The 15879-nt window shown below is 46.1% G+C and overlaps 1 protein-coding gene across 1 annotated transcript in view; it reads left to right on the top strand.

Annotated features, from left to right (window-relative positions):
• The first annotated feature begins 207 nt into the window (after positions 1 to 207).
• The window catches only part of Kiaa0319 (KIAA0319 ortholog), a 40454-nt gene continuing 24782 nt past the window's right edge, over positions 208 to 15879 (top strand). The window contains 9 exon segments of the mRNA XM_059263249.1: positions 208 to 967; positions 4600 to 4680; positions 4682 to 4743; positions 4745 to 4791; positions 7026 to 7124; positions 8744 to 8841; positions 9916 to 10003; positions 12538 to 12630; positions 14661 to 14793. Coding sequence (XP_059119232.1) covers positions 275 to 967; positions 4600 to 4680; positions 4682 to 4743; positions 4745 to 4791; positions 7026 to 7124; positions 8744 to 8841; positions 9916 to 10003; positions 12538 to 12630; positions 14661 to 14793 — 1394 coding nt within the window. The 5' untranslated portion in view covers positions 208 to 274.

The following is a 15879-nucleotide window of genomic DNA, read 5'->3' as shown; positions in this document are numbered from 1 at the left end:
AGTTTTCTTCTCCTACCACATGGGTCCAGGATAGGAGGGTGGAGGGTGGGGGAGTGGGGGGTGGGGAGGTGGGGGTGTTACTGGTGTACTATACAGCTTGGATATTTTCTCCAATATTTATTGGCCATTTGTGTATCTTCTTTTGAAGTTTGTGTGCTTACCAATTTGGCTTTTGGCATCTCTCTGGTCTTCAGGTGGCAGGGGCCAGCAGTGCAGTGAGGGGAGGACTTATTCCAACGCCATCATCTCACCTAACCTGGAAACTATTAGAATCATGCGGGCATCTCAAACCTTCTCCGTGGGAGACTGCACGGCGGCTTGCTGTGACCTGCCCAGCTGCGACCTGGCCTGGTGGTTTGAGGGCAGCTGCTACCTGGTGAACTGCGTGCACCAGGAGAACTGTGAGCCCAGGACGACAGGCCCCATCCGGTCTTACCTCACTTTCGTGCGCAGACCTGTCCAGAAGCCCGAGCAGCTGCTGGACTACGGAGACATGATGCTGGGCAGGGGTTCCCCTTCTGGTGCTTGGGGAGACTCCCTTGAGGACCTCAGGAAGGACTTGCCCTTTCTAGGAAAAGATGGGGGACCGGAGGAGACTGCTGAGTACTCAGATGACTACAAGGAGCTGGAGCAGGGCCTCCTGCAGCCCTCCAACCAACAGGACCCCAGAGGCGGCGCTGAGTACCCCGACTGGAGCCTGCTGCCCGGCAGCGAGGGAGGTTTCAATGTCTCAGCTGCAGAGGACAGCTCAGCTACTTCCACAGAGAAGCTGCAGGACCCCACACCCCAGCCGCTGGGCCGGCAGCAGCTGGGGGTCCTGAATGAGTCCACTGGGTCCCCTACCCCCGGGCACTCAGCAGAGACCAGTGTGTGGCCCACCTCTGTGACCGTATTACCTACAGGAGAGGGGATGGAGAGAGAAACTTTACAGCTCCAAGAACAACCCAGCAATAGCTCTGGAAAAGAGGTGGGTGTGCTGGAGACATGCTTGTAGCTGAAAGATTTCCTGTGTCCCGCCTGACCCACAGTCGGGACAAATCTTTCTCAGCTGCAGTCCCACAACCACTTATAAAATAATCACTCAGAGGCTTAATATTAATTACAAACTATATGGCCCACGGAAGGCTTCTTGCTAGCTAGCTCTTATAACTTAACCCATTTCTATTAATCTATAAGTTGCCACGTGACCATGCCATAACCGGTCTGCTGGCATCTTGCTGCTCCTTAGGCAGTGGCTGGCATCTCTGTCTTTCTCTTTCCTGTCTCTCTCCTTGGATTTCCTGCCTGTCTCTAAGCTACCTTGCCATAGGCCAAAGCAGCTTATTTATTAACCAATGGGAACAACATATATTCATAGCATACAGAAAGACATCCCACAGCATGCCCATAGGTGGGCAGGGAAAGTAGCACATGGCTAAGCTCTGCCAGAGTCTTCAGGCTAGAGGAACAGGAAGATGGATGTCAGAGCCCAACGGGAAACAGAACAGCGTTCTTTTGCCGAGCTCCCCTTAGCAGGCAGTCTGAAAAGAACACAGAGCTGAGGAACCTGAGGAGGTTTCTCCTAAGGGCACTGCCTCAGGTTGATGCCTCAGGATGAATGTCTTTCACAACCTAACCAGTAACATAATAGCATTCTTTGCCATGCTTCCCTGAGTAAGAAGTTTGAAAAGAACACAGAGCTTCCCCTTCCCAGGTCATCTACCTAAGAGCCCTTCTCCCTAGAGATCCTCTATGGACAATTAATGTTAACAAAGACTTCATAGAAGGCCCTGGCACCAGCATGTATGGACACAGACACACACACACACAGAGGCTTTGGAAATTTCCCATAGTAGACAGATGTCAAGTTTTCCTGTACCACAGTCAGCCCTACCAGTTAGTTAGGTGGCTAGAAGGGGTGCCAGAGACATGGTGAAGCTGATGGGTATGAAGAACCACAGACCTGTCCATGAAAAACCCCGGTGGTAAAAGAACGAGGGTCTCATTTCCAAGTAGTTTAACTACCCAGGAGGTGGAGGTAGGAGGACCATGAGTGGAGGTCAAGGCCATCCTTAACATGTTCTGAGATCCAACTCAAAAAAGAAAGAGGCCGGGCAGTGGTGGCACATGCCTTTAATCCCAGCACTCAAGAGGCAGAGCCAGGCGAATCTCTGTGAGTTTGAGGCCAGCCTGGGCTACCAAGTGAGTTCCAGGAGAGGCGCAAAGATACACAGAGAAACCCTGTCTCGAAAAACCAAAAAAAAAAAACAAAAACAAAAAGAAAGAAAGAAAAACTAATAGGGTTATGACTCCATGGTAGAACATTCGTCCCCGGGACCCTGGAATGAATCTCCAACCCTTTAAACAGTGTGCAGGGAGGGGCCATGGGAGGGGAAAGAATCACGGGGAGTCTAGAGACGGCAAAAGTAGGGAGAAGGCCCAAGTGTTACTAGAAGGAAATCCTGTGAGGACAGAACACCAGAGAACCCAGAGATCGCTCGGACTTGAAGAGAATGTAAGAATCTGGGAGTTTAGCAGTGATCTGAAGGCAGTCAGAAAGAAGTGAATGGAGGGCACAGGGGAATTTCAGAATTCCTGTTTTTATTTTATTTATCTAATACTTTGCAGCAAGGTCTCTGGCTGTGAACTCACAGAGATTTGCCTGCCTCTGCCTCCTGAGCACTGGGATCCTGGGGTTCTCCTGGTTTATGCTGGTTTTAGCTACAACTCAGGGCCTTGACCATGCTAGGTGAGCTCTCTCTCAACTGAGCTACCTCCTTGCCTCATTTAAGAATTTTAAAAAGGAAAATAGTATATAAGATTCTTGACATCCTGGGAAAAAGGACTTCCAGCTTCTGTGGCATGCTTTGGGGGAGAATGAGATACAGGCAGGAATACAGGAGAAGGCCAGAGAGAAACTTGGCTTGAAGCATTTGGTTTGGGGTGTCCTTTTCAAAGCCCCAATAATACATGCAAAAGAATGAGTTGTAGCTTTCTTATTTTACACTTTATATAAAAAAAGAACTAAAAATGTTCTAAAGACCTAATCGATAAGAGTTAAAACAATATTAAACCTTAGTAACTAGGTTTAGATAATTATTTTGTACAGGGCATCAAAATTTGGCAAAAATGATGTTATGCATGCATCTTTAATCTCAGAATTCAGAATGCAGAGGCAGGAGGATCTCTGTGTGTTCTAGATCAGCCTAGTCTACATTGTGAGTTTCAGGACAGCCAGAGCTAATTAGAGAATCTTGTTTCAAAACAAACAACTTAGTAAAAATTTAAAAAAGGATAAATTGACTTCATCAGAATTAAATACTCTTGCATCCCAAATAACAACATCAAGAAAGAGAAGACAACCTATAGAACGGAGTAAGATATTTGCAAACTATTTATCATAACATTATGTGCAGAAATGTGAATAAATCTTACAGCTCAATAACAAGAAAACAACCTGATTTAAAAATTGGTAAGGATGAGTGGTGGTACGTGCCTGTAATCTCAGCACTCAGGATAAATAAAACAAGTAAAAGAAGTTGAATCCAAAACGTAATACTATTAGGATGGCTAGAATAAAGTACTAAAAAAATAAAACCAGGACTGGGTGGAGAGTATCCCAAGTACTAAAAAAATAAAACCAGGACTGGGTGTAGAGTATCCCAAGTACTAAAAAAATAAAACCAGGACTGGGTAGAGAGTATCCCAAGTACTAAAAAAATAAAACCAGGACTGGGTGGAGAGTATCCCAAGTACTAAAAAATAAAACCAGGACTGGGTGGAGAGTAGCCCAAGGTCTATAGGCCTGAGTAGTTCAGCAGCAGCAGCAGCAGCAGCAACAACAACAACAAAGCCAGAACTAGGGAAGTGTTAGTTAGAAGAGAAGCCGCAGTGCTCGTACATGGCCGGTGGAGTGCACAGCGATGCAGATGCCCGGGGAAACTGGCTTGCTGTTCTGAGCACTAAAACAGTAATACAAAGCAACGCCCTAGCATGTGACCCAGCAGTTACACTCCTAGTGTGCACTTAAGAGGAATAAACACATCTCTCCATGCAAAGACTGTAGCAGAGCAGCGTTACTCACGCCACAGCGCCACTGAATAGAGTATCTGTAGAAAACCAGTCAAGGATCAGACTTGTAGAGGATGAGGGGCATGGCAGCCCTTCCTTCCTCTCACCCTTTCCCTTCCTCCTTGCCTCTTCTTTCTCCCTTCTTCTCTTCCTTCTTTTCTGTTTATCCTCTCCCCCCTCCCCTCTCCTTCCCCATCCTCATTTTCTCTTTCTTTGAGACAAGGTCTTTCTACATAGCCGAAGTTCGCCTCAAAATCAGCAATCCTAATGCCTCAGCTTGTTGAGTGCTCTAATTAGGAGCCTGCACCATGGACTGAGCTCTGTCTTCTTGTAATGAAGGCACTGATTCTATTCATGAGGGTTCTCACCCCCATGACCTGACCACCTACTCTGCCTCCCCCTCACCTAAAAACCATCCCATGGGGGTTAGGATTTCAGTGCATGAATTTGGAGAGGATGGGCACAAATAACCCATTGCCCATATTTGTGTTGTCCCAACCCAAACGAACACTTTTCATAACAATATACCCTTGTTAATTTATCCCACAGGTTCTAATGCCTTCCCCTAGTCTTGCCCCCACCAGCCTGGAGTCCAGCCCAGCCATGGTGGGGAAAAGCTCCATTCTTACTGGTCACCCCATGGAACACAGAACACAGCACCCCAACATTTCCCACCACTACAGTTCTCCTGGGCTGACCCACCTGCGAGGCCTGTGTCACCGACTACTTCTACCAGGACAGGTAACTTTTGAAAACGACAGTTAGAAGACATTTACTGCAGAGGGCGACTCTAGCAGTGACAGTGTTTAAGGTTTACTGCTCCCTTCGGCCCCTGTCTTGAGACAGACACTTAGCAGACATCATGCTCTGCAACCAGAGTAAAAGATGAACGGCAGTCTGTCTTTTCCCTCTGTGGATCTCTAAGGCACGAGGGGAGACTGACAGATGGGACAGATGGCTTGACAAGCTATGGAAAATGCTGTGAGAGGGTGCTGGCAGCAGAGGAGGGTTACTTGATCTACCAGGAGTGCCAGGAAGCCATTCTGGAGGAGGGACTGGCAGGGTAGGGCGAGCCGGGTCACATGGGGTTGACCTGTTCTGTAGGGGGAGCAACACATGTTCTAATAGGAATGAGTGTTGTGTATTTCTGGTTAATGAACTTTTAACAAGAAGGCAAGGCAGCTGTGATATTTGGGGGTGACTTTGATGGGAGATAGGGAACTGCAGGAAGCCTGTCCTGGTGCTGGGAGCAGGAGAAACATGGTGGGCCTGGAGCACCAAAGGCTTCTCTCCCTGGGAAATCACTAGTCCTTGAGAGTGTTGCTCTCTGAAGCAACACCACGAGTGATCTCTTCCATTATGTGTGGAAGAGAAGACAAGACTCACACAACATTTTGGAAGAACCAGAAGGAGATCAGTTGGCTGGAACTAGTTTTGTGGTTGGAGAGGGCAAGATAGGAGTCTAGGATGGGAAGGATTACTTAGATTAGGTTCACCGAGGTGGGAAGAGCGTAACTGTGTGAGCAGCACCTTTCCGTGGGGTAGGGACTGGATGTCATAAAAAGGAGAAAGTGAGCTGAGTACCAGGATTCATCTCCCTCTGCTTCCTGATTGAGGACACAATGAGATTAGCTGCCTCCCACTCCTACTGTCTTGCCCTCCCTGCCTTGATGCATGTAACCCTCATGCTGGGAGCCAAAACAAACACTTTCTTTCTCAAGTCTTTTCTGTCAGAGATTTTGTTACACCAACAAGAAAATTAAATCAAAACTAAAATAAAATAAGGTCTGTTGTCCAGAAAGTGAGTGGGGGTTAATGCTTCCAATGTCAACTGGATTATAAGGGTGTCCTGTAGCTACAGCCCAGTTTAAAGATTGAACTGCTTGAGTGTGGAGGTGCAAGTCTGTCACCCCAGCACTTGGGAAATGGAGACAGGCAGATCAGGAGTTCAAGATCATCTCCTGGCTACATAGAGAGTAAGAGACCAGCCTGGGCTATATCCGATTCTGTCTCAAACAATAATAATAACAACAACAACACTCCTAACGTAAAGTTTCAGTTACCTTTGAGACCTGCCTGGTATCCCAGGTGCCCCCTGAACCAGTGCTGCTCAGTTCTGATTCCCTGATGCTTCTTAACCTTCACTCTTACTGACTTTGACCCTGAACTTGAGTGAGGAGGAGATTGAGGTGAAAGAGAAGCTGGGTGAGGAAGAGAAGCTGCCCTGGATATTGACTCCCTGGGTGCTAATGGGGATAGGGGAATATTGGGGTGTCTTTGAGAATGGCAGAACCTTTCTCAGCTCTTGGTAAGCTTGATTTTGTGGGCTAAGGTCCCAGAAAACTCAATTCCAATAGTTTATTCTGACCCAATTATGAATGGCAGTGAAACTAGTGCCCAGTTGAGACAAGTAGGACTATGTCGATGCCATGGAGGTTGGACAGTAAATGAGCTTTGTTGCATTAGCAGGTAAGTGCTTTTGATGAGAGTTAATGTCCCCGCTGCTGGAGTTCAATTACCTTTTCATACTGAGCTTGCCTGGATTTCCTATTGGAAAGGCTCCAAGAGCAAAGCCATTAGCGGCCATTTATGAGGGGCTCCCGGATCTGAGCAGCATGGCTAATGATACTGAGTCACTTAGGAGCACTCTTGACCTATTTGTGAGCAAGGACCACTCACCAGGGAGTCAAGAAAAGCTGGTTGCCCCAGAGAAAACAAACTCCATCAGTAGTCCTCCACCTGCTGGTAAACCACCACGCAACACATTGCTCATTCTGAATGATTATTTTCTTCCCAGTGTCAACTCATGCAGGAAGTTTTAAGTTTGCGGTCTAGATTGCAGCATAATAGAGGGCACCGGCCTGGGGTGGGGTGCCTTAGATAAAATTTTATGAGGAATGATCACGCTAAGAGCAGGTATATTATGCAGACATTGTATTACATAATGGCATGCACGGTTTCTAATTAACTTTTAGTAAAGGCGCTTGCAGTGTCTGCTGGAGATAACCTTGTGATAACCTTACCGGACTGTGAAGCAGAACTGAAGGCCTCTGTTGAGCCAGCGCCCCCTGCAGGTAAGAGTTTGACATTTTTGGCTGGTAGAGCTGGGGTGTTCTCTCCCAGGTCTCCACAGACCATAGGCCTGATGCATCCTTCCCACAACATTCCAAGTAGGAGATGGCCAACATTGACTGAGATAGCAGAAATGCAGTAGGTTTCTAGGAAGTTCAATATAGTGCATAATCTATGACTGGTCAGATTAGAAGATCACCATATGATATCAGAGAGGTGGGGTTGCCACATGCAAGGCCTTGATCTGTGACATCCCACGGAGGCCAGGGAGATTCTACTGAGGAGAGGGGATGGCATGCAGTGGGAAGCTTGCTTGCTGATGCTGTAGTATTAGAGACACAGTTGAGTAGTTCTCAGAATATTCCAGATCAGTTGCTCAAAAAATGGCCAGGGGCCAGGGAGGTGCCGTGGACAAGTACCTGCCATACAAGCATGGGAACCCATGTCAGATCCCTAGAACTAATGGAAAGCTGGATGTGGTAGCATGTCTATCATCCCAGCACTCCTGTGGCAAGATGGGAGGCAGAGCGAGGCTAACTAGCCTAGTCTGTACAGTGGTGAATGACAGGTGATCCCATCTCAAACAAGTTGGAAGTAGAGGATCAATACTTGGAGCTGCCTTCTGACCTCTACACACGTGCCATGGTACACGCGCGCGCGCGCACACACACACACACACACACACACACACACACACAGACACGGTACACACATATCACAACACATATACATGCACACATAAACACACATAAAATGCACACACACATAAATTTAAATATAATGCCAGGTTGACAGTGCTTACCTTCTCTTTACCCAGGGCCCCACTATTCCTGAGCATTTGAACCATTCCTACAGCCTATCAGTGCACTCTTCCTTAATTAGATCATTCTTAAAGTATTTGGTTCTCACTCAGGTCACACGGGTCAAAGTTTCCTAAACAGAGACAGTCTTGCCTGTCATTTGCCTCTCAGTCCGTTGAGCTGAGCTGAGCTACTCCATTGCTATCTAAAGGCTGCAGACAGCTTTAGTTCAAGATAGAGAGGTTTAAGTAACTTTGTGTCTTAAACCAACCCCTATCAAGATCAAATGAGTTGAAATCTATGTACTTTTCATCAAAAGGAGAAAAGACACAGTGGATTAAACAGCTGAAGTGTATGTAGGGTGGGTGTGGGTTTGCACGCCTTTAATCTGAGTACCAGGGAAGCAGAGACACTCAGATCTCTGTGAGTTGGAAAACACCTTGGTCTTGATCTACATAGTGAATTTCAGGCCAGCTAGAGCTACAGAGTGAGAGTCTGTCTTATTGATTAAAAAAAAAAGGAATTATATGGATAATCAGGTGTTGGAAACAGCCTAGAAGGAATGTTTTCAAATGTTAACAGTGAAATTGGGGAGGTTTAATTTTTAGACTCTATTTTCTATCATTTGTATACTTTCATGATAAATTTGTCTTTGTTTTTGTTTTTCTTTATTTGCAAAGACACAGAAGCTTTGTGATTCCTTCCTGGGATGAGGATTGGAAGCTTGTATCTAAGGCAATTGGTACTGTTGGTTTAAAGCTCTCTCCTCCTTAGGGTTATCTCAGAATTGATAAGCACTCATGTTTCTGATTTGTTCTCAGACACAACTTACAGCTATAAATGGAGTTTAATGAGCCACCCTGTAGACTTTCAAGGTAAAATCAAACAAGAGAACAAGCCAACTCTTCACCTCTCTCAAGTAAGTAACAGGTTTCACACCTCAAAATCCGGTTAGCAACATCTTTGCTGTTGAACCCAGAATTCTCTCTTAGGATTAAAAACAAATGAAGAAGCCAGGCATGATGGCATGTGCCTGTGATCTCAGCTACCGGGGAAACTGAGGCAAGTTTGATTGATCCCAGAAGTTCAGGCCAGCCTGGGCAACATAATTGAATCTCCTGTCTCAAAAAAAAAAAAAAAATCAGAAAGATCAGCGAGTTATAATTACATAAAGCTCAAGCAGGCAGATGGATGGTTAAATGAGGAAACGTTCAGTAGCTTTTCTGTTTGAATTGCTTGGCATGTCATCAGCTCAAGAGAAAGAGCCTTGGAAGCCCATACTGTGTGGTGGATTCAAAGCCTGGGTTCTAATTCCTGCAGTCTTTACTGTGTTAAAGATATCTCAGGTGTCCACCAGGCATGTTCTATGAGTTTCCAGCAATTCCATTCTAGTTCACAAGTTGCTTAGATTATCAAATCCTGCTCTACGCACAAGAAAACACGTACCACTTCCTTGGCTCCAAGGAGAACACATTGATTTAATAGCTAGGGGTCTGGTTTCTTATGAGGTGAATGTCTTCCTGCAACACTGTACCAATCCCAGAGCCTTACCAGCTCATATCACTGCCGTGTGACTAAGCTGTTTCTCAAAGCATGATACCCAGACCTCTGCCAGTAAATCTGTGAACTTGTATGTTACAAATGTGTGATTCCAGACTCGGGTGTAGATCAGGGTAGGGTCCTTGCTGAGCACCTGTGAGGCCCTGTGTTCACTTTTATCACTGAGCGACCCTCCCCGAACCCCAAATACAGCACAGTTCCATACACACTCATCCGAGAGCTGCTGTCCTTGGCTGATATAAGGCTTGTGATACCTGTAACTAAGAAAAAGGCCTATGCAGGTGACTTAGTATCCTAGAATGCAGTTCTTACATTTGTAGCAGTCCTAGACACACTGCAATGAGGCTTCCTCTCAAGCCTTTGGGATGCTGTTCTAGAAGGCAGATTCCAATGTCTTCAGATGCTCTCCCATGTGTATGTTTTTACATTGCAGTTATCCGTGGGATTCTATGCCTTCAGAGTAGCTGTTTCTAGTGAGGATGCATTTGGAGAAGCATATGTCAACATCAGTGTTATGCCAGGTGAGTCGGGTGGGAGAATGGCCTCTTGGCTGTGCTGGACTCATGTTCTGCACCTGGATGCCACGGTTGTATAAACTGACGACATGACTGTTCCATGGTATGGTTAAAGGGAAGGTTTTTATTTTAGATGTGAGAGAGAGAGAGAGAGAGAGAGAGAGAGAGAGAGAGAGACAGACAGACAGACAGACAGACAGACAGACAGACAGACAGACAGAGGCATCTGGAAGAGTCCAGAGCAGAGAGAGAGAGAAGTAGACTGGACATGGTCAGGACAATCTGTGAGAGAGGAGGGAATAGCAAGGGACAGAGACTAGAGAAAACAGGGAGAGAGGCAGGAACAGAGAGAGAAAAAACATAGCAAGAATACCAAGGCTGTAAGGAGACTGAGTAGCTGGGGTGAGGGAAGCCAGCGAGCTGAAGGGAGTTTAGTGTAGGGAGGAGGTGAGAAGGGCTAGATGCTAGCCCGGACTTTGTTACAGGTACTCGTGATACAGAGGGAGCCTGGAAGCCAGCATAGGCTTTGATATGCCGAAAGGTGCCACAGGGTAGCCACATGTCCCTTCTGCCAGAGGTAAGGGAAATGAATCCTTTTGATGGAGGAAAAACTAGCTTCACAAGTTCCTGAGGAATGCTGGCTTTTATCTAACTGCCAGAAATCCTCCTATAATCTAGGTTGAGCTCTTTTCTGGATATTTGGACTGCCTTTGGAGTTTGGACCTGACAATGTTTACCACATATTCTTTTATTTTTACCTTAGGGACTGTCTTAGTTAGAGTTCTATTGCCATGAAGAGACATCATGACCAAGGCAACTCTTATAAAGGAACGCATTTAATTGTGGTCTTGCTTACAATTTCAGAGGCTTAGGTCATTGTTATTATGACAGGGAGCATGGCAGCATGCAGGCAGGCATGTGCAAGAGGAGTTGCTGAGAACCTACATCCTGATCCACAGGCAGGCTGGCTGGGCGGGGGGGGGGGGGGGGGGGAGAGTAAGAGAGAGAGAGAGAGAGAGAGAGAGAGAGAGAGAGAGAGAGAGATGGGGGAGGGAGAGGGAGAGAGCCTGGGCCTGGTGTGGGCCTTTGAACCCTCAAAGCCACCTCCAGTGACACACCTCCTCCAACAAGGCCATGCCCCCTAATCCTTTTCAACAGTTCCACTCCCTGGTGACTGAGCATTCAGATACATGAGCCTTTGGGAGGCATTCTCATTCCAGCCCCCCAGGCACCACTGTAGAGAAACATGCAAGGATTATGTTTAGTCTTTTTGTTTTCTTTTGCTTTTTATATAATTCTGGCACTTGCTTGACATGCTACTCAAGTATACAAGGTAACTACTCACTGTTCTTGAATGATGACAAGCTGTACCTTGACCCTCCCTGTCCAACACTTACTCTATCCACCTTCTTTCCTCATGATCTAACTTTCTTGTAGGAGCACGGATATTTCAAATGCACTCACCTGTGCCCCTAAAGGACCAGGGGCACACATGTGCCATGGACTATCAAGTCCACCCCTGGGTCACAATGCAGTGTATTCATGTGGATTAGAGGAGGTGACCTTTGGTCCTGGTGGACACACCCTGCTCTGTGTCCTGGCCTCCAGCTTCCACTTATCCATCAGCTCAGCAGTGCCATTGGCCTGCATCAAGTTTGTGGCAACACCACCTCCTAGCCATTTCTCCTGGGGGCCAGCAGCTCCACCTTTCCCACAGTCTACTTACTACTGAAGTCTTGTGATGGTGGTGGGCACCTTCAGTCAAAGATTTAAGATCCAATTCATGGTTTGGTGATGTTGCTCAGTTGGTAGAGTGCTTGCCCAGTACTGGATACACTTGGATTCACCCTGTAATCCTAGCACTTGTGTGGGAGGCCAGCTTCCACTTTTCCCCAGGGTATTCTTGAGGAGGGAGGAGGGAGAATTATTTAGATAGAAAGATAGAGGGGAGAGAGACAGATAGAAACACAGAATAGCCTCAGGAGGGCCTGGATCAATATTTACTGGCCCCTTCTGCCTCTTCTAAAGGGCCTTTTATAGGAATGCCAAGGGGTGGAGCAAAAGACCTCCCTCTAGCACAGCCAAGTGCGGACCCTTCCAATCACCTAGAAACCACACATGAGGTCAAACAATCCTCTGATGCAGCCCTGCTGGGTAAAGCAAACTCAGATCTCACTAGGAAACCTTTGTGGGCCTCCACACTCTTGGGAGACACAGATGGGGAACAGGAGTTCAAGGCCATCATCCATAGAGAACTGGAGGCTACCCTGGGACAAATAAAGCCCTGCAATCTAGTCTTCCTTTTCTGTAATCACAGTACACATTTCACGACTCACCTCTTGAGTCTGGGATTGTCTATAGGTAAGTAAATTGACAGACAAACTCAGGAGGGTTTAAAAGTTTACAGTTTCCACAGTTGAGACCCAGGGGGATGAAGACCTCTACAGGACGTTCAGAATAAGCTCTTAGAGGATTCTTTGTTTGTGTGACTGGTGTGTGGGAAGCTGGCTTAGTTGCTGTCTGTTTTTCCTGTCCCACAGCAGCAAGAGTCAACCAGCCACCCACGGCAGTTGTTTCTCCTCAGATACAGGAACTCACTGTGCCCTTGACCTCGGCCCTCATCGACGGCAGCCGTGTGTATCCATGTTTGGGTGGTTTCTGTCTGTCTGTACTGTCCGATTGTACTCTGTGTCAGGGCCAAGAAGACTTGTTACACCGAGATAAACCAGTGTCTCTTTCAGCTTCTTGTCTTAGGCTCTTCCAGCTGGGAGTAGCAGCAGCCCTGTAATCCTAGCACTTGGGCAGCAAAGGCAGGAGAATGGGGAGTTCCAGGTCATCTTCTGCTACTCAAGGAGTTCCAGGCCAGCCTGGGATACACGAAACACTGTCTAAAGCAAACAAACTACAAACAAACAAACACAGTGTTCTTTAGGGTCAGATATTTGATTTGTAATTCAAATAATTACTAAGGATTCTTTTGTGAATCACGTAGCGATTGAACAGAACCTTTAAATATAAGTGAGGTTGGCTTCAGCGAGAGTGGGTAGCATTTTGCTTACTAATTTATTCAGAGTTTATTCTTTAACTAGAGGATGAGGGAAGTCCACCTTTGGGTGTCCATACAAGCGAGAATAGACCATAAACACGTCTACTGTTAATTTGGTTTAACAGTGTGATGTGCTCTGCATCTGCTTTCCTGTTCATTCAGTCACCAAGTTAACCCCATGGCCTGCTGAGAGTGAGAGGCAGTGGCTGAGGCTCCTACTCACAAATGACGCTCTATCAGCCTGCCGGCAGACTGTGGACACCACAGTGATGTGATGCTTGCATCTATCCGCATCATGTCCTCATCCTCCACCCACTACAACATGAACATACAGCACATTTGTTTGTTTGCTTTCTCAGGCAGCTCAGGCTGGCCCCACGCTTGCTGTGTACTTAAGGTTGACCTTGGCCCCCTAATGCTGGGATTGTAGGCTCGTGAGCCTCCATGCCTGGTGGACAAAGAACACTTTAAATGGAAATAATTATATGAGAAAAGGCCAGAATTTTTAAAAATCTTTGATCAGAATAGCTCAGCTACAAAATCATGCAGGATTATTAGTTGGCCATATAAACTTATTTCCTTAAATGAATTTGATGAAAAGTCAGCTTCCTTCTAGGTCTGAAAGTCTGTGGTTCTACATGACACACATTGTTGCTCTCTTTTATTATTTATTTGTTTATTTTTGTGATATGAAGATTGAGCCCAGGGCTTTGTGGATGCTAGGCAAACATTCTGTCACTGAGCTATATCCTCCAGCCCTGCTTGGGTTTTTTTTTGTTTGTTTGTTTGTTTGTTTGTGAGACAAGGTCTCACTGTGTAGCTCAGTCTAGCCTCAAACTCATGCAAATAATTTTGACTTAGTCTCCTGAACGCTAGTGACCTACCATGCCAAAACCACCCCCCCGCCCCACTTCTCACTACTGAGGATCAAACCACCCAGGGCTTCACATGCATAGTAGTTAAGCTCTGTACCACTAAACTACAGTCCCAGCCTTCTGTACATATGCTCATACTGTGTGTGTGTTGTGCGCAATATAGCGCACCTGAAGAGTTCGGAGGACAACTTTTGGTAGTCAGTTCTCTTGTTCCGCCTTGTGGGTCCCAGGGACTAAACTCAGGTCGTCAACCACAGTGGCAGGTGCCTTTAACTGCTGAGCCATCTTCTCAGTCCTACCCTGGTTTGCTCTTTTAAGTGGGGAAATTTTCGTGCACGAGTCTTTTTCTGGACTTATATCTTAGTCATTAATATGGTAAAGGGGTTTTTTACATTGTAGATAATCAGCTCTCAACATGTTCAAGAACCTGTTATTCAGATATCTGTATGAAGGTGTTGGTAGCATGTCATCAGTCACCCAGATGAGCAGCAGCTGAATGTCCAGGTGCTGCACTCTGAGCCACAGTATCTGTCACTCTGCTTGCCCTGCTCAAACCTATGCAAGTCTAGAAAAATGGTGCCAATTTAGGGACTGGGAATGGCCCTAATGCATACTGTGTACTGTTGAGATCTGTGCAGATGTGTATTTCTACTAAACACGGTTAAGTTTTCAATAAGTTGTAATGCTTTCATCTCACTATTCCCATAACTCACTGTGGATGTTGTTTTCTTCGTCTTTGTAGAAAGTACAGATGATACTAAGGTAGTGAGCTACCACTGGGAAGAAGTCGACGGGCCCTTCCTCGGAGAGGCGTTTCTGGCTGATGCTCCAGTCTTACGCTTGTCGAACTTAGATCCTGGTAACTACACTTTTAGGCAAGTGGGTTCTACCTATATTGTGTTTTCCCAGGACTTCTCTTTTGACTGTTTCTTGAAACTGATACTTTCTATAAAAATAAAAATAATATATCACCAAGCAGAGGAAGTGAAATATTTCCCCTATGTCCATGACCTAAAAATGAGCACTCTGAACAGTATGGTATTAAGTGCTTCTTCTAGTCACATGCTACTTTAAACCCTTTTCTTTTTTTTCTTACTTGGGTTAAAGTTTTGATGGGAGAGACCCCCGAGGTTTTGTTTGTGGTCAGAGCTGAGCTGGAGTTTGGCCCTTGTCTGTGTGGAGTTTGTGGGACAGTGTGAAAGGAAGCCCAGAAGCTGCAGATGACCCCGATATACAATTTACCCTGAACTGTTGTTCTCTATTCCTATTTATACAGCTTAGTTCACAGACACCCGCCCCACTCCCCACCTCCACCAAGGGTGAAATTAGCAAATGGAGACTGTGCTGTTCTTGGGACCATTTCAGTACAGGAGGGCCTGGGCAGCTTGCTCTCTCTCTCTCTCTCTCTCTCTCTCTCTCTCTCTCTCTCTCTCTCTCTCTCTTCTCTTCTCTTTTCTTCCTCCATTCTTTCTTTCCTTTTTTCTTTTTTCTTTTGGTGTGTGTATGTTGAACATTTTGTATGTATTTGAAAATGCTTAACCCTAAAATGCTTTGCAAAAAGTGTTCTGGAAGCATGATTGTAGACAATCCTCCAGAAATGACTTTAGAAACTGGGTGCTTTGTAGCTGAAATTCACAAGTGGTTCAGTCACTAAATTCTCAAGATCAAAGGCAGAAGTGGCTCCCCGTAACACTCTTAGCATGAGTCATTGGAGAGGGGTGTGTAGTGATGCTCTTAGGATGAATTGTTGGAGAACGGTGTGTAGTGATGTTCTTAGGATGAATTGTTGGAGAGGGGTGTGTAGTGATGCTCTTAGGATGAGTTGTTGTGAGAGGTGCCTAGTGATACTCTTAAGATGAGTTGAGTTGTCTAGAGAAGCTTCTCGGTTTCCTTGAGGGGGCACATTCTCCATTCAGCATCTCAAAGACTAGTAAATTCATAAAAGCTAAGGCTTAATGTGG

This window comes from Peromyscus eremicus, chromosome 5, assembly GCF_949786415.1.
Source record: "Peromyscus eremicus chromosome 5, PerEre_H2_v1, whole genome shotgun sequence".
In the NCBI taxonomy this organism is placed as follows: domain Eukaryota; kingdom Metazoa; phylum Chordata; class Mammalia; order Rodentia; family Cricetidae; genus Peromyscus; species Peromyscus eremicus.
The sequence above is the reverse complement of the archived record's forward strand: the minus strand, read 5'-3'. Positions and strand labels throughout refer to the sequence as shown.